Genomic DNA, 17241 nt, shown 5'->3' on the forward strand with positions numbered 1-17241 from the left:
CAGCATGCAGCTCATATTGTGCACGTTTTTGCAATGATAAACGACATACGGGTTTCACAACGCGTTATGCACCCACTCGAGTATATAAGAACATGTCCGTCATTCTTGCGCGTACTTGAACTTGAAATCTAACGACCATAATATGGCCTTCGCGTTAAAAACAATATTGCTGGCTTCTCTGGGTGCAGCAGCCAGGTGGGACACCGCGGACACGGAAATCGTTCTGCTACCATTATGGAACACGGAAGACAGTGCGGAGGTAGACGATCGTACTCATTAATAAAACATTACCACTGTGACCATTTAGGGTAAAGATTAGGACGTACGTACAGAACCAATGAAAACAAAATCTGCAGCGCGTAGTTTGTTTGAAGATAATTAGAGTACAGCTTAACTCGTGTATTTACCAATTTCCACTGTTATTTGATTTGCTATTTCTGAACACTTGTAATAGTATGGAGTTCTCTGCTTTCTGCTACGATTCAATAGTTCGATAAAGGAGAGAATGAAATAACAAATATTAAAAGTTTTAAAGAATCGTATAGTAAGGCTTATGCTGTAACTAAAAGGAGTTCGATGACCTTTATGGTAAAAATTTCTTTAAAAACTACTATTAGATAATATGTATTGAGATAATTTGTTGGTTTACAGAAGAAATTGCTTATTAAGAAATTCTTCGCTATTAACGATTGATTGCTTAAAGACTATTAAGTAACCGCCGGCAGATATAACGTTAAGTAATGGATGCTCAGTGGAAATAGTGAATAGTGCTTAGATCACTGAATTCATTCTCTAAAGGTTCTCGTTCACTTTTACTTCTGGGAATTCCCTGCGTAAATAAATTACAGGTACCGCTAAGTTTTAAGGCTTTCGATCGATCCATTAACTTGAGACTACGTAGAAACGATAAAATCATGGCACCAAATTTCCGTGTTTGGAAGCACAACGAAGATGACGAGTTAGAAGAGTTGCAGGATCTGAGAGAACCATCTTCTTGTCATTATTTGCACAGAAACGATTACAGTTCAGCAGCCATTAGTCTCTGCAAGGCGCGCGGCATGGTCAGTATTGCATTTTTAATGTCAAAAAACAAAATTAAGCACCGCAGATGAAGAAAAATGTATCTGACAGTGGTGTCTTTTGTCGCCATAGCATGGTCTGATTTTCCTGGGTAACGACACCTTTGAAATAACACCCTTGCAAACCGAGGATATTTCCTTCTTCAATGATCATCGTATCAAACAACGTTCGGAGTCACTCGGAGAACCGCACATCGTTAAAAGGGCCCAAACTCCGTCCATCTTCTTTGAAGATGAACTAATGCATAACAAGCGCAATGCTTTCATTAACAATATCCTCGACGAAGAAGAACTGCAGAAGATCAGAAACAACAACCTTGAAGAAACTTTAACTTTGGAACTGGCAGTCTTTTTCGATGAACCTGGCTACAACCTTTTCTCACCTTTTTTCGACAGGAACGACGAGGACATCCGGGATATGATGTTGGCTTACATAAACGGTGTTCAAGCAGTTTACCATCACCCCAGTTTAGGTATCTTAATCGATATCTCCCTCGTGAGGCTGGAGATTATGCAGAAACAGCCTCAAGATTTGCCCCATTTCAACGGCGAGAGGGGTAACTTGCTAGATTCTTTCTGCAACTACGCCATGAAGAAGAACCAGAAGGACGAATACCATCCTGATCACTGGGACATGGGGCTCTATGTCTCTGGATTGGATTTCTATGCTCTAGAGGCGGGACAAAAGAACAGCGCTACCATGGGTCTTGCAGCGGTTGGCGGAGTATGCATCGATCAGTATTCCTGCGTTATAGCTGAATTGGGTGTCACCAATCAGTATGGCAAGCCCTTTCCGTCCGCGGGATTTACATCTGTCTACATTGCCGCGCATGAGATTGGTCACAAGTAAGTATCGAATATCGTCTTTGAAATAAAACCAGGACAAACGATGATCTCCTTCCCAAAAAGCCTAGGAATGCATCACGATTCGACAGGGAACGCGTGCCCCAAGGACGGCTATATAATGTCGCCGAGCAGGGGCACCCACGGCGAGACAGTCTGGTCACAATGCAGCCGGGAGGTGGCCGAGAAGTTGACGTACACGAAGCCTTGCCTGAAAGATAGACCTTACAACCGGCCAAATAATCGGTTAGACCATGCGAGGTTCTTCGATCTGCCCGGAAGAGTGTGGACGGCAAAGAAGCAGTGCGAAGTGCTGTTGCGGGACAAGGATGCCACGGTAGCAACTTTATACAACGCTTGCGAGGCGTTACAGTGCAAGACGCCTCATAGAAGCGGTTACTACATTGCTGGGCCAGCTCTGGATGGGACTTATTGTGCACCTGGAAAAGAATGCCGGGGCGGAGAATGTAAGAATGCGTTACAGATCTCTTCAGGAGAAAATCCCTACGGTCCCGAACTGCCACAAGCGAGGCCCGTAGGATGGAGCGAATGGATCCCAGGAGCCTGCAGCAGCGGCTGTCTACTGAAGTCGAGTGGTGCCAGGAGTAGGCGCCGTTTCTGCAACAGCCCAACGTCAGAGAACGCGGAAGCAGACTGTCAGGGGCCGCGATACGACGTCGTCCTCTGCAGGGACGACAAGCTCTGTAGCAAGAAGAAGCGTAGGAGTAGTGTGGACTTCGCGACGCTTAGGTGCGCAGAGTTCAGCGAAAGCCTGCCAGAATTGGACGGCAAGGGTGGCGGGCTGCAGGCACCGCACGAGCCCGAAAGGCCATGGATGGCTTGCGCTATATTCTGTCGGCGAAAAGACATAGCATCTTATTACACGCCGCGTGTCGAATTAAACGACCTTGGCCTTGACCCATACTACCCGGATGGTACATGGTGCCATGCCGAGCAGGGACAAAATTATTTTTGTCGGCAGCATCATTGTTTGCCGGAAAACTTTCGTTTTGGAAAGACGGCGCTGAAGGGCCGTCTGTGGGACGATGCTCAGTTCGGGCCCCAGAACGCTCATAAAGACGGGCTGCATCTCACCGACCAAGTGATCAAGTATTTCAGCCTGGGGCCGGACGGCCGGCCACTCTTGACCTCTTTGTCTCGCGGTATTGGATTTCCACCCGACGAGGACGAATGGATCGATAAAGACTACGTCGAGTTGGCGAATTCGCCGCTGGAGGCTGACTTCAATCTGCAATACTTGAAGAAATAGCGGCGATTATTTCTTAACATGGCATTGATTGGTCTGATTCAAAGACGTTTTGTTTTTATTGTTGCACGTACGTATATTTAAGAATCAACGGTTCGTAACGGTACAATTATTTTGCTATGAAATTCGATTGGATATCATTTGATCGCGATTTGAGACCGTGTCAAAGGCTCGATACATGCGTATTTTTGACCTGTCCACCTACTCCCGCGTTCCGGTGTCCGAGTTATTATTATCTAACCCCATCCGCCGCTCGAGCATGCAGTGCAAGTATGATTACACCGGGAATTATACGCTAATCGTTTACGTGCGTAGCGCGCGCCAAACGAAAAACGAGGGGGAAACGTGAGTTTATATAAATACACGCGTGCACGTATTTTGCATTGGGATTCTACTGTTTCACCCATGCAACTGTGTGTGAAAGTATCTCGGGAGTCGGGAGATAGGACGATGACGTCACCCACTTCGGGGCCTATTTTAAGAGTGTCCCGACGTTATAACCAGCGTAGAAGCGAGAATCGGGAGACAAAAGGATCAAATAAAAAAGTACGGAACGTATCTATGGATTTAATTGTATCGATATTATTTTTAGCGTACAAATAATTAACCAACCATTAAAATTAAGAAAACGCACGACATAAGAAAAACAATCAGCTCGATATTACAAAGAGTTACTTTTTGACGCGCACGACTGCTTCTCGACATGACAGAACGTTTCACTGATCGTTGATGAACACGCAAATAATGCTGATTACATGTATTTTTGCTAATTTCACTTTTAAATAATTTAAAGCTATGGTCCTTTGGACTGTCATCATCTGGGGGCTTGTATTTGGATAGGAATCATAGAGAATGATTACGCTATGTAAACAATGATTGGACAACGATAGTGGTTCGTTTGTCATATTCCGCAGAGTTTGTCACTTTCATGTAGCTAGACATTTCCATTCATTTATGTTATGAACATAATACATACCATTCATTCATTGTCTCATTCGCTCCAACACATGCACAATAGACTACATACTCTGAATGTACAGAATGAACAAATTTAAACTCTCATTCACACGTAGTTGCACTGCAACAAACTCTCGCCGAAAAATCGCATTTAAATTAATGTAATATATTTAATCTTAGTCAGTATTTAGGATCTTTCTTTCTGCGTGAAGAGGCAAAGTACGTGTCATTTTACTAAGAAAGCAATTTATATCCCCTATCATTTCATATTTTTTTTCTTCGTTCGAGATTTCTAAAGAAAAAACGAACTTGCATACAAATACAAATAGGAAAAATTAATTTTCTTTTGTTCTTTTTTTTACATCTGACTAACGCGAAAATCACATGTTTTCGTAACCATGACACGAAATTATTATTATTTGCCTTGCCTCAACAAATATTTTTTTCACAGCTCTCTAATCACGCGTTATGTACTAGAACGTACACGTGTGTTTACTCTCATCAATCGGGACGATTAGAGGACTGTCGTTGTGATGACAATTATCCATATATGATTTTTGTTTCCTTCGATTTACGTGTTCAATTTGGCAGAGTATCGTACAATACTTCCTTAGCACTTTCCGTTAACTTATCGGGAAACGCGATATCGAACGAAACCAAAAGGTCGCCTTTCCTTGAAGGTTCTTTAGGCCATGGTAGACCGTGACCCTGAATCCTGTGGACCGTGTTCGGTTTTACGAATTTTCCCGTGAGATTCAAGGTGATTTTCTCGCCGGTTAACGTAGGAACTTCAATAACGGTGCCGCACAACGCCTGCTTTAAGCTGATCTTGCAGGTGTATCTTATATCGCTGCCCTCTCTTTTGAATAGCGGATGTGGCTTATCCCTGATGATGAATACTATGTCCGCTGGTACTTTTCCGCGGCCTTGGTCACCTTCTTTCTGAAAAGTGATTTTTGTTCCAGCTTTCCACCCTGGTTTTACATAAATCGTCAAAACTTTGTCTTCCTTCTTGGTGGTTCCGTCCTGTTGTACAACCCGCCTAGAGATCTTCATCTTCTTCGTGCATCCAGTTAAAATTTCCTCCAAACTGATACCTAAGTCGTGTTCTATGGGCGGATCTTGAGCGCGGTCTTTGGCTACACTTCTACCAGACGTTGGTCCAACAAAATTGAACGAATGTGATCTAAATGCTCCACCCGGCCCCCCGGCATTCGTTGCACGTCCTCGTGCACGCCCTGTTCCAACTCCCAGACCAAGGGGGTCATCGATAATATCTTCGTCGTGAAAACTGAATACATTGTTTCCTAATGGGCCAGTAAATTCGAAGAAAGAATTAAAAGGACTCGCGGAGCCAAAGAATTGAGCGAAGGTCGCCTTTGGATCTCCATGGAAGGTATATGGTGCTCCTCTTCCACTAGGTCCTTCATCATCAGCTTCTCCCTTTAATCCTTCTTCACCAAATTTGTCATACACCTCCCTCTTCCTTGAGTCAGATAGCACTTCATAAGCCTCTGCTATCTCTTTGAACTTCTCTTCTGCCCCAGCATTTCTGTTCTTATCAGGATGATACTTCAAAGCTAGTTTTCTGTAAGCTTTTTTGATTTCATCATCCGTGGCATTTTTTGTTAAGCCTAATATTTTATAGTAATCCTTCCCCATCGATTAATAATCTGCAACAATCAGAAAGAAGAATAAAATCGATATATTGCCTTTGTGACAACAAACACTTAATATGCGCATAAATTTGCGTCCAAGAACAATGAACCAGCTACAAAGCATACAAAGAGCCAAACCCCTTTCAATGAACCAAACAACAATTTTCTAATGAGCTACTCCGATTGACCATTTTGAAAATTCGAAATACAGAGTACCATTGTAATCTCATTGTTAAATTACATTAAATTACTTTATTTGCTATCCCTTCAAATCGATGCGAAGTTAAATTATGTGTACTTGCTCCAATTTATTTTAATTGTTTTTCGCTAAATCGTATACGGTTTTGTTAGACTTAAAGATAATTCGGGGTCCGGGCGTTTTTTCCTATCAAATTAAAAAATTATCGATTTCATCTGAGAAGGTTCCGAACATATCGAAATCACGACACAGATAGTATATCTCCTCTAGTCCCAATGTTGTTACATCACTGTATTCATATTTTTCGGGATCAGTGCGACATCCTACATCGACGATTTCGGAAACAGCGTTTAACGCAACGTGACCATAAAAGTACGGCTCTTTCAGAAGTTTCAAGTACGACTTCGACGTCATACGGCGAAGAACGTTTTTTTCTTTCATCTCATATGGATTACCTTCGGGCACGGAAATACGTATTTTTTACCCGCCTATGGTCACGGAAATTCTTCCGTAGACGGTGTTAAATTCCTCGTTCCACTAAAAAATCTAGAATCTTCCGTATGTGGCACAATTAGCACGAGACTAAAGTTTACCAACCTAAGATACACGAAATTTCTAATAGAGACCGTTTCTCTACGCTTGCTCCGTTTTCTCTCGACCGTGCTGGAACGTTACATCGACTGGGTGACTGGATTGCGCGACGTGTATCTCCTGTGATTATGAAAACAACTATATAATTACAAGCTAACGATATGACTTTTGCAGTTTCGAGACGTCGAGGAGACGACGTTTCTCGTGTCGACTGTCGTCCGCGACGAAACAGCAGCTTCGTTGTTGAGACAATCGAGCTGCATCCTCACGGAGTATATGTAGTAAGTCGATGTCAACGATTCACCACTTTTTTCCTCAATATGTGTATGGAAAAAGGAGCGCATGGATATCGTTCTAACGCACACCCACGTACATCTCTCACCGATATCTATTTCTGGCAATGATGAGCGCGTATGTGTCCGCTGTTACAAGCTTACAACGAATTCGAGCAAGCATAAAAATAAATTCATCCGTGTTCACGACACTGGTTCCGATTCTCCACCTTGAAAATCTCTTTTCCACTGTGGTAAAACGATACGTCGTGCCTACGCGAACGAATCCCCGCCACCCATATTTGTTCCCCTCCGTGAACATCTCACAGAATCTATCGATGAAATCCGCATCCCGTTGATCACATTTCCAGCTCGATACTTACTACTTTCGTTCCTGTAATCGTTCGAATTAGAAAATCCACTTGGCACTGAGTTCACTGGGCTCTTCGTGAAACGTAACTATGACCAAAGAAATACTCGCTTCTGACAGATCAGTCGAAACAACATTTAACACCTCTCGTCACGTACTAAAGTGTCGCGTAAGCTGCGCCGTCCATATATACAAACTTTCCTTCTGGCGGCTTCCGGAACTTTCGAGAATGGCTTGACGGCAGTTCCGTAGCGCTTATTTGATGACGTCAGTAACCCCTCTCTTGTAAAAGATCGAAACTGTCAGCATCGGCTGAGCGCGGTAAATTCGAATATTGAAATCGTTTTGCCGATGAAAAGTCAGTACTGTCGAAATTTTTAATTTTACTGGCAGAATTGATTTCTTATTCAGAGCTCTGAAATCATAATTTTGAAGAATTGTCGGTGAAAGTAAGAAATTCACGACGAAAGTTTGCTTCCTTTACAGTCTGAAGTAAGTTGACTGTTGTATTAATACATACTGGGTGAACGTAAGAATTCTACGCATATATGTATACAGTGTTTGTGAAATCCAACCGTAATAGAAAACTTGCACTTTAAACAATTAATGTGTATTACAGGAATCAGTAGTTTAAGATCATTAGTTCATTGAACGTCTATATGATCAGTGGAATCAATTGCTTACCTGCGAGAACTTTCTGTAAAGTTTTTGTTTTCTTTTTGCGTTTTATAATTTCTCGATTATATTTTGCTGGTTTTTGTGACACGTAAAGTGAAACAAAACGAGGTATCAGTTCCTTGCACTTTCACGGCGCTATCTGGTCCAAATGTGAAACAAAATTTAAGTGTTCCGAAATAGTTTAATCAATTTTCAATATATCACTTTTTAACAATGAATCGATACCTCTACCTTTTCACGAAATTAAAGTTAACAACAAAAGATCTGGTCACAGTCAATTTGGAGCGTATCGTATATAAATACTTCATTCGCAATACCACCGATTTATCAAGGCTTGTGCATTTATTCAAGAGTTTCAGGATTTTGCCACGAAGGGCAGCACTATTCATAAGAACGATATTTTAAAAACCAAATGATTTTTGCCGCCATTTGCATTACGTCTTATGATGAAGCTGACAAAAATCTCCATGGATTTAGTCATTGTATATATGTATATTTTTTACAATGTTCACAAGGGAACAATAAATAGTTAAATCTTATTTTAGTAGTTACACGAAATCAAACAAATTGATGATTTTATTTCGGCAAGCGACAAACGGAATCTCCGCAGTTGTTATACAATATAAATCACCTACAATAAAAGGTCACGAATTGTTCTAGAAAGAGTACTGTAATCGAAATTGCAACACAGTTAAAGATCAGATGGTAAAGTAGTAAGAATTATAATGCGATGATGTTACGCTGATATGATTTCATTAAATCAATATTGTATAAATGTAATTACAATGGTATTGTTGCGATAAAATAGCAACTGTTTAAGTTAGTATTTTGTATATTTTACGTGTATTGCGCAGAATCAACTTTCATCTATCTGCTCAGTCGTAAAAATAATGCATGTCTACATTCCTTTGAGTTTAGAGGCATATATTTGTCATAAAAATCCTGTATGAACTCCTCCACTTTAAAACCGAATTTCTGATACAAAATCAGCGCAGGGTTCGTCGCTGAAACGTGTAACGTAACATCCTTCCCCATACACGTTTGAATCAAATGATACAACATAAATGTCCCGATGCCGGATTTACGCCATTCGGGGCGTGTTAAAAAAAATGAAATGTACGCTTCATTGTAACCAACGTCAGGAACTAAAATCGCGAATCCTATGACTAATTTCTTGTAGAGCACGACGCAGCTAAAGTCAGGATACTGCAAACATTCTGTTACTGAAAGAAATCATATGTAAAATTGATGTATATATAAAAATAATTATTAATGATGCGACATCGTTACGCAATTGCTATATTTACTTACAATCGATGCCAGGCCAAAAGAACTGGCTGCACAGACTGTTAATCGCGGGTATGTGTTGTGGTCTAACGTAGGAATAGTCAATCGGTGCTGTCAGCGGCGGTTTCCACCTAGGATTCGACTTATTCACTTTAGTACGAAGTTCTTCCATTACTCTTAACCATAACGGACGGCAAGAAATATCTCTTCTTATGAACGGCTTTAGAAGTCTGTTGGTGTACGGACTGTGTACAGACGTAGGTTCGTTGTACCCTTGCAGTCTTTGCTCAAATAATCCTAAATCATCGCCGAAGAATCGGTCCAATACTCTGTCACATTCTTTTAATGATTTGTGGGATTCTTCTGCCTTAGATCCAAAATTATCAACGTCTAATAGAGGTAACCCGTATTCGCGTTTCAATTTTCTCACAGCTAATTTTCTATAATATCGCCTGATCTCTGGTGGCGCGGAATTGAGTGCAGACTTATTTACTTGCTGCAACAAGTAAGCTTCCTCTTGTGATGTCATACGTGGTACCTTTTCATCTGTAAAATGAAAAAGAGATAAATATAAATGTACAAAATTTCTGGGATAAAGGAAACTACAAAGTAATATATGGTTACCTATAATATGATTCCTTTGCCAGGGCCACGGACGTTGATTTGTTACGTTAAACAAGGAAGTTGGTGGCTGTTCCTGAATAGAGCTCATGCTATCGGTACTTTCAGCTTCATACAGCACCTCTCCTTCTTCATCATCTTCTTCTTCCTTGATTTGATCTGTTTTACAATTACTATTACTTTCAGATGTAGTATCTGTATTAGATACCCATTCAGTTGTAAAATCATCCAGTAATTGAGAGAAATGGAAATTATTAGATTGGTATTGGCAGTCCCTTATCAAATCTGATAAAGACGGGGTGTCGCTCTGTTCGTTAAGTATCGAATCATCTTCAATATCCATATCTGGAATTAAAAAATACTGAAGAATACATTTATAATTTATTCACCTTTATTTATGCTTTGTGCATATATATAGTACTTAGTTCATTCTCGTCGAGTAAGAGATCAAATAATGTCTTGTTAGATTGAGCATAGGGTTGAGAGTACACAGAGCACCCCTCATCTTTTGGTAACTCATTTCCACAAGTATTATCTTCACCAACTGATATACTTGATTCTGATGGAGTTGGACTACTATACATTCGTCCTGATGACTTTGTTTGACTACCAATTTGTTTCTTACGGTCTAATATCATCTTTTCATCTAGAATTGAATGTTACAGATTTAATTTTTTTTTTTAATTATTATATATAATAATACAAGTACTATAATTACTTTTGGCAATGAGAATTTCAGGTGGATCATTATCTATCAACCTCCACCATCCAGATTCTCCTAATTCTATTGTTCCTGACCTAAAAAAAATTCCACTATAATGGGAAAGTGTTCCAGATATGGTACCAATCCAGTTCTTTTTCCGTTTACTGGAAATATAAAAAGTTGAGTTAGTTGGTGCTTAATATATTTCACTGAAATATGCTTGAAAACTTACACAGTCTTTTTGAATAAGTAATCCCAATTACGGTCTACAAATGTACTGATATCAGACTTCCAGTGAAAATATCCCCTTTTACTGATACCACTTGATTTCTCTCGTAAATTGTATAGGGTCAATACAATTACATTTAGCCATGGCATTCTGTTACGTACTACCGTTTCCTCACCAAACGGACTACAATTAGAGCAATTCAATTCAAAGAATACATCTCCCACAAAGGACACTGGAACGCTTCCTCTTTTCAAACATCCTATATGAATTTTCCTCGAACATCCACCACATCGTAACGCAGGTTTTTTATATGGATCACACAAACTTTCACAGTTTTTACAAGTTTCGCCCTCGGAAAGATTAGCAGGTTCTAATTTGATTGTTTCTTCATCGGCTGTTTGAGACATTGTTTATTCACAAAATAAAATACAGATTATTACAATGTACAAATGTGCTCTATTAATTTAGGTTAAATGCTTGAAGTAGGACATTCTTGTCAGCTCGACATAAATTGTAAGTTAAATTCTTTTATTAATAAAATATTGTTAGGAGTTTCAAGAATTTGGGTACGAAAAAATTAAATATATTAGAAGAAAAAATTAGCATTTCGTGTGTTTGTAGGTTATACATCTGTATACTTTTATGATACAATGTGACAGCACCATAGATGATATACATACAAGAGTGAGTAATTTAAACGAACAATTCGACGCTGTACAAACTCTGAATAGTACTTCAAGAATTCGCTACAAGAGACGCCACTATTACTGGTGCAACTTACTCAATCGGTATTATTTGGCTAGCAATTTCAGCGTGTTACCGCTTACTAATTGGTGTTGTAGAAACTCTGAGTAGGAACTTCATGATTCTTAACGAATTTTATATTCTATCTTATAGCAATAATTATAAGAATAATTTTTAGGCAATTTTTTAAGAAGTTTAAGGCAGTTTTAAATATTAATACTTTTTTCTGTTATTTATTAAACTGTAAAATTACACAAATATATAAAATTACACAAATATATAAAATTGAGTACAATACATCAAATTGAGTACAATACATAAAATTGAGTATCAAATTTAGAAACAATAGTTTCATATACAGACAAAAACTACTATACTTATGTTATAAATACAATGATAGAAAATTATTAGCATGTATAAAAACTAATGTAATCTCAATGTTTTGTAAACAATTATATATTGATTTTGATAATATACTCCCTCAGTCTCAAAATCTCTGTATGGTCTTAAACCAGAATATGGATTCTGTCCTAAAAATGAACACTTTAAGTTACGATTTAAGACTACCTCAAGCCTTATTTGCTCTTTCCTTGCTTCCGCCAATGTGTAAGATGTTAAAATAAGTGGACAATCTTGTTCAGCAACAGTATGTAAAGATTGTGCCCATGTATCATTTTCAAGTTTAAAGTTTTCATATTCACTAATGCCTGCATTATATCCAACAATAAAGTTTGGTTTCACATATGAAGTACTATTTACATAATTTTTATAAAATACATTGTGCATTTGAACTGATAGGCGTTTCTTGTCCACCTGACAATTTTCACACAGATTTATTGACATAGAGTCTGAATATAATTCAGGCCCTACTAATACAATCTTAACTTCTGCTGATTCTGGTAACCAGTGCATTAAAATTTCCCACAAATGTATGCAACTAACTTCTATCATATTAGCTCCAATTACATGAATAGTTATATTTTTTTCCCATAGAAAAACTTTTAACTTCTTCATTGCATAAAAAAATGTCAATGGTCTTGTCAGATATTCTGAATCAATTGTTGTTTCTTCTTCCATTAACACGTGTAAAGACTTTCTTTTATTTACATAATGTTTTATACAATCCTCCATACATTCTGGCAGATCTGCACATTTTGTGTTACATGGCAAATTTAATTCTGGTATTATATTTTCATAGATTACTGAATTCATATCTAATTTGAAACATAATTTTAATTCATTACAGACACTTAGATGCATTGCACTGTTTTTATGCTTTCCACAGAAACTAGTTGCAGGACAATGTAGACAATCCACAAGTTCTTTTGCGTTTCGTTTGTGACACACTGTGCAAGATCTAAAGAATTTAAACATCTGTTCCTCATAAAATTTTAATCTTCTAGGAAGCTTCAGTGCTACTAATAACATGAAGTTCATTTTCATTTCAGCCCATACTTCTGTATTAACATTCTCTGTACTTTTTACAAAATTAGACATCTGATTATCATTCAAAACATTACATATTACATCACATAAATCTTTGTGCTGTGGCCAATGTTTTTTTTGATGTTCTTTACAGCAGTAAGCAATCATTGCACAGTTACCACATCTTTTCAAAGAAACTCTTTCACCATATTGTTTACAAACATGGCATGCGTTTGCATAAAAATGATTGTTGTAATGTTTTTCCAGCATTTTTATAGAATAATGTTCGTACAAAAACTTATAAATGCAACTTTATCAAAATCATAATTTTAAAAATTACAAAAACTCATATGAAGTATTTTTCCTTCTTGGTAAACACCGCTTAAAAGTTATTTTCAAAAACTTCTCTTATAAGTTGTTATTCGAATTTTCATGATCGTATAATGTTTAAATATATTTTTCGTTGACATACTTTTCTTGAATATATTCCAAATGTAAGTTGATACACTACGTTTTTAGCAGAAACTTATAAATTCTCGGGAATGAACCAGCACGTTGGTTTCTATAATACAAAATATGTTCTTTCAGTTTTTAATCAGTGTTGCCATCTGCACTAAGAAAGGCAGACTTTCGGTGCACTTAAATATTTACCGTTTCCTTTTAAATGGCTGGGGATTGGAGAATATTAAACACAGCTTAATGAAATGCGTGATCTGTAAAGAAACCGCATTAAGTAACATTTTACGCGGTACTATAATATTAATTTTCGTGTAAGGTACAGTTTCTCAAAAATCTCGAGTACATATATGTGATGACCTAACCTTAAACTATACTTGGACGTCATAAATGATATTTGTCAACAGAGAAAGCGTATTCAATACTGTAATATTTACAATTTGATATAATAACTTTCCTTTTTCGAACACAATAAAATGCCTTATATTTTTCTATTTTACTCGAAAATTATTATTTGGCAAGAATAACATGTTGTTGCATGTTTGACGAAATTTGCTTTTATTTGCATAAATTCCTAAGTAATTCAATTTTAATTATATCAGCAATATTATCCTATTACCTGTGTTATATATTTACAGATCTAATTGCAGAAAACATGATTACCCTTAGAGGAAAATTAAAAAAGGATGGTGACCTAGCGAACTCCAAAAATAAGGATTATAACAAACGTATTTCTGTTCGTGATAAATTACTCATAAAAGAGGTATAGTGTCTACTATAATACATAGAATTCTGAATTACATTAATCATTTAAAAATAATTGTGACTGACTATCGTATAATGGCTTAGTTAACACTGTTATTCTTTTTATCCATATAGGTTCAGGAAATGGAACAAACTTTACCTAGTACATGTCAAGTTACTTTTAATGATCCGCACTGTCTTCATGAGTTCACTCTTTTAATTGTTCCTGACGAAGGGTATTGGTTGGGAGGTCGATTTTACTTCCAGATTTATATACCTGAAGATTATAACATGGCTGTAAATACATCACTAATATCTATAACATAATCACTTACAACAAAGTAGTTACTAACAAACTGCCTTTACAGCCTCCAAAAGTCAATTGCTTAACAAAACTGTGGCATCCTAATATAAGTGAAGACGGTGATGTATGTCTATCAATATTAAGACAAAGTAGTATAGATGGAATGGGATGGGCACCAACACGTAAGCTTCAGGATGTTGTATGGGGCTTAAATTCCCTTTTCACTGTGAGTCCAAAAGCATGAAATTATAAATCCACAAATTTCCAGTTATACGAGCTTCATCGATTTTTAATGTTCTATCGAAAATAACTCATTGTTTTCTTTTTCAGGATCTCTTAAATTTCGACGATCCTCTGAATAAAGATGCAGCCGACCTTTTTATAAAAGATAAGGAATCATTTCGGAGTAAGGTGAAAGATTATGTGATGCAGTATGCAAAAAGATGATTGGAATCGGACAATAATGTTCTTATGATGTAATTTTACAATTATGGAGTTGATATCTGACATTGACAGACATTTATAATTTGATTGACAGTTTTTTGCGTTTCTTTCCTTTTTTCTAAATGATACGGATCAAATTCATATTAAATTTTTTGCTACTACCCTTTTTCATCGAGAAAGTGTATTCGTTGTACTTCCGTTTCATTAACTGTACGCGGTTTTTCGATTGTTCTGACATTTCATTGCGACCACGATACAATTTATACTTGTAATTATTGGTACAAGGAACGAGGACAGAAAAGTGTGTCATTTGTACATTATGCTTATTCTCTTTATAGAGCATTGTAACGATGGAAAATAATTTGTAAATAAATTCCATATTTAATAATAAGACATTTTTTAATTGCGTTATTCGTGAACACCATGGGACAATATTTGTGTTTGTTTAAATGTACATTTCCTCTGTCTTTATTACTTAGTATTTATTGGCGATGTTATTAGAATATAATTATAATTTTTGTACAATTTCAAACGGTTCCGGTTTGTACCTTGACTCGTTAAAACCTGGGGTGCCTTACGTTATATTCAAATATATCGATCATTTCTTTCGCCATCTTGTTCGTGAATCTTTCATGTTACCGATCTGTTAAAATAATTAAAAGTTGTAACAAATAAATAATAACAAAAAATGAGAACAAGGAGGCGAAAAAAGCTCTTGTGTTTCATCCTCCTTCGGTAACTGTTTCCTTGTCCTCCACAAGTCTGACTAGATATGTGCGTAAAGTTTTACGGTCACGTTAGGTAAAGAAAATTGGAAAAATCGTGGCTTAATCGTATCTTATTCGTTAGAACGTGGTAAGCAGTTCTTCCTGTATGCTAGTCGATCTGATCAGTTTCTGCGTCGAGCCTAATAGGCTTTCGCTTGCTAACGTTTGACTGTCGGATGCCACCTTCGACTTCTCTTCGTGGTACTCCTCACTGTACTCTTTTAATCTGTTGCCCAAAAACACAGCCCTCTCGCGTTTCTTGATCATGAAGTCAGACAGCTGAAGCCATCTGTGTTCGTGGCACTCTTCCACCAGTGGTCTTTTACTAAAAAACAAATACGAAATATATTTATAAACCGTGCAACAATAAATTTTCCCAAAAATATTTCTATCATATCTACGTACTTGGGTGCCCGTTTAAAGACCAGCATAAGGAATCTCGTGGCCTCCTGACTGAGCTCCTTGTACAGATGTTCAAATCTGTACCTAACGAACAGAATATTCTGTCTCGTTTCATCAGGGTCTTTGCCGCGGAACGGCGAGGTACCGGATAGAAGAACGTACATGAGAACACCGACCATCCAGATATCTGTCTGAGGGTGTGCCGGTTCCTCATTATAGACCTCAGGTGCTCTGTACTCAGGGTGGCCGAGCTTAGGCACCGAAGTGCCCAATTTGCTGACAAATCGGGCCGAACCTGTATCGACAAGTTTTATCTGAAGTGATCTAACAGTGGACATGACTACATTGTCGGGTTGAATATCCAGATGACTGTATCCTCGCCAGTGGAGATACTGCAGCCCATCCAGGATCTGCGAAATAGCTGTCGCCACACAGTTCTCTGTATACTCATGTCTGCTCGAGAAATACGTGAGTATATCTGCACCCTGCAGCTTCTCCAGGATGAATACCGCAACTGGAGCACCTGGTGACTTATACGCCGCTTCTAGCATTGCTATCCTTTCGTGTCTCAAGGAACGGAGAGCTTCGAACTCTCTGTTCACTTGTTTCTCAGTGTCCGAATTCAGTTCCAAGATCTTGGCTACTATCACTTGGTCCGTCGTTTTATCGAAGCCTTTCACCACGGCGGAGAACTGGCCTCTAGCTATCTCAGAGATGAAACTATACTTGCTGGTCAGATTCGTCTCGGTGGACCATTCGATCGGATGGTCCTCGATGGAGTAATCCATGTGCGGTTTATCTTCTTCGGGGATGATCACTTGTCCAGCTTCTGTTAACTCTTGAAGATGCCTCATTGCTCGCGTTATTTGAACCTTCGGGCACCCTGTTGGTCTGGTCTTGATCAGTTTCGAAGGTATTCCCTTCTCGCTCCAGCCGATGCGGTTGCGAGCCGCCAAACGGAAGTTGTAGCTGGAGTCCGGCTTCAGGTTCCTCACTAAGAAGAATTCGTGATCGATGTTCGAAGCAAGGTCTATCCACTCGATACCATCGCCATCCCTAATTTGGAGATTATAACACAGAACTGGAGAATTGCCGTCGTACTTGGGCTGCTTCCATCGTAGAAGGATCTCCGTGTCCGATAGGTCAGAAACCTGGAATACCAAATTGTTAGGAAAGTGTCATATGATTCATTGTATCTGAT

The 17241-nt window shown here is 38.3% G+C and overlaps 6 protein-coding genes across 16 annotated transcripts in view; 2 read left to right on the forward strand and 4 right to left on the reverse strand.

Annotated features, from left to right (window-relative positions):
• The first annotated feature begins 49 nt into the window (after positions 1-49).
• On the forward strand, positions 50-3738 carry Stl (ADAMTS metallopeptidase stall). 2 transcript variants are annotated; one of them, XR_013493865.1, is made up of 5 exons: positions 50-259; positions 849-1061; positions 1153-1925; positions 1989-3534; positions 3614-3738. XR_013493865.1 is itself a non-coding variant. In XM_078178505.1 (4 exons), exons 1-4 carry the CDS (start codon positions 143-145, stop codon positions 3190-3192), a joined length of 2307 nt encoding a protein of 768 aa, XP_078034631.1. In that variant the 5' UTR covers positions 50-142; the 3' UTR covers positions 3193-3738. The 2 variants fall into 2 exon arrangements, 1 of the variants encoding a protein (XP_078034631.1); XM_078178505.1 differs by having other exon boundaries at positions 1989-3738.
• On the reverse strand, positions 3737-7656 carry LOC144468794 (dnaJ protein homolog 1). Its single transcript, XM_078178507.1, has 2 exons — positions 7250-7656; positions 3737-5819 (listed from the first exon to the last, which is right to left on the reverse strand). The coding sequence occupies exon 2, from the start codon at positions 5806-5808 to the stop codon at positions 4726-4728; it is 1083 nt and encodes a 360-aa protein (XP_078034633.1). The 5' UTR covers positions 5809-5819; positions 7250-7656; the 3' UTR covers positions 3737-4725.
• A 261-nt stretch (positions 7657-7917) lies between these two features.
• Positions 7918-11441, reverse strand: Atac2 (Ada2a-containing complex component 2). 3 transcript variants are annotated; one of them, XR_013493867.1, is made up of 7 exons: positions 10758-11441; positions 10541-10689; positions 10244-10468; positions 9826-10167; positions 9226-9747; positions 8146-9137; positions 7918-8049 (listed from the first exon to the last, which is right to left on the reverse strand). XR_013493867.1 is itself a non-coding variant. In XM_078178506.1 (6 exons), the coding sequence occupies exons 1-6, from the start codon at positions 11159-11161 to the stop codon at positions 8782-8784; spliced, it is 1998 nt and encodes a 665-aa protein (XP_078034632.1). In that variant the 5' UTR covers positions 11162-11441; the 3' UTR covers positions 7918-8781. The 3 variants fall into 3 exon arrangements, 1 of the variants encoding a protein (XP_078034632.1); XR_013493866.1 differs by having other exon boundaries at positions 7918-8053; XM_078178506.1 differs by having other exon boundaries at positions 7918-9137.
• A 92-nt stretch (positions 11442-11533) lies between these two features.
• Positions 11534-13226, reverse strand: LOC144468797 (uncharacterized). Its single transcript, XM_078178514.1, has one exon. The coding sequence runs from the start codon at positions 13191-13193 to the stop codon at positions 11922-11924; it is 1272 nt and encodes a 423-aa protein (XP_078034640.1). The 5' UTR covers positions 13194-13226; the 3' UTR covers positions 11534-11921.
• Positions 13227-13525: 299 nt separating this feature from the next.
• LOC144468798 (NEDD8-conjugating enzyme UBE2F) lies at positions 13526-15236 on the forward strand. 4 transcript variants are annotated; one of them, XM_078178518.1, is made up of 5 exons: positions 13526-13698; positions 14030-14142; positions 14259-14420; positions 14492-14653; positions 14758-15233. In XM_078178518.1, exons 2-5 carry the CDS (start codon positions 14035-14037, stop codon positions 14872-14874), a joined length of 549 nt encoding a protein of 182 aa, XP_078034644.1. In that variant the 5' UTR covers positions 13526-13698; positions 14030-14034; the 3' UTR covers positions 14875-15233. The 4 variants fall into 4 exon arrangements, with proteins under 4 accessions (XP_078034644.1, XP_078034642.1, XP_078034643.1 ...); XM_078178516.1 differs by having other exon boundaries at positions 14018-14142; positions 14758-15230; XM_078178517.1 differs by lacking the exon at positions 13526-13698 and adding an exon at positions 13787-13805 and having other exon boundaries at positions 14018-14142.
• Positions 15237-15334: 98 nt separating this feature from the next.
• Obsc (Obscurin) overlaps positions 15335-17241 on the reverse strand; it is a 38031-nt gene continuing 36124 nt past the window's right edge. For all 5 annotated transcript variants that reach the window (XM_078178511.1, XM_078178509.1, XM_078178510.1 and 2 more), the window contains 2 exons: positions 16044-17191; positions 15335-15963 (listed from right to left, as the gene is read on the reverse strand). In XM_078178511.1, coding sequence (XP_078034637.1) covers positions 15717-15963; positions 16044-17191 — 1395 coding nt within the window. In that variant the 3' untranslated portion in view covers positions 15335-15716. The remainder of the gene's footprint in view (positions 15964-16043; positions 17192-17241) is intronic.

Source organism: Augochlora pura, chromosome 4 (genome assembly GCF_028453695.1).
Source record: "Augochlora pura isolate Apur16 chromosome 4, APUR_v2.2.1, whole genome shotgun sequence".
Lineage (NCBI taxonomy): Eukaryota > Metazoa > Arthropoda > Insecta > Hymenoptera > Halictidae > Augochlora > Augochlora pura.

Coding starts and splice junctions, on each gene's coding strand:
- Stl (XM_078178505.1), top strand. CDS start 143: ATGGCCTTCGCGTTAAAAACAATATTGCTGGCTTCTCTGGGTGCAGCA. Junction 1,062..1,152: donor TCTGCAAGGCGCGCGGCATG/GTCAGTATTGCA, acceptor TTGTCGCCATAG/CATGGTCTGATTTTCCTGGG. Junction 1,926..1,988: donor GCGCATGAGATTGGTCACAA/GTAAGTATCGAA, acceptor CTTCCCAAAAAG/CCTAGGAATGCATCACGATT.
- LOC144468794 (XM_078178507.1), bottom strand. CDS start 5,808: ATGGGGAAGGATTACTATAAAATATTAGGCTTAACAAAAAATGCCACG.
- Atac2 (XM_078178506.1), bottom strand. CDS start 11,161: ATGTCTCAAACAGCCGATGAAGAAACAATCAAATTAGAACCTGCTAAT. Junction 10,690..10,757: donor TACTTATTCAAAAAGACTGT/GTAAGTTTTCAA, acceptor TTATATTTCCAG/TAAACGGAAAAAGAACTGGA. Junction 9,748..9,825: donor GCAAAGGAATCATATTATAG/GTAACCATATAT, acceptor TTCATTTTACAG/ATGAAAAGGTACCACGTATG.
- LOC144468797 (XM_078178514.1), bottom strand. CDS start 13,193: ATGCTGGAAAAACATTACAACAATCATTTTTATGCAAACGCATGCCAT.
- LOC144468798 (XM_078178515.1), top strand. CDS start 13,918: ATGTTTGACGAAATTTGCTTTTATTTGCATAAATTCCTAA. Junction 14,421..14,491: donor CTGAAGATTATAACATGGCT/GTAAATACATCA, acceptor CTGCCTTTACAG/CCTCCAAAAGTCAATTGCTT. Junction 14,654..14,757: donor GCTTAAATTCCCTTTTCACT/GTGAGTCCAAAA, acceptor TTTCTTTTTCAG/GATCTCTTAAATTTCGACGA.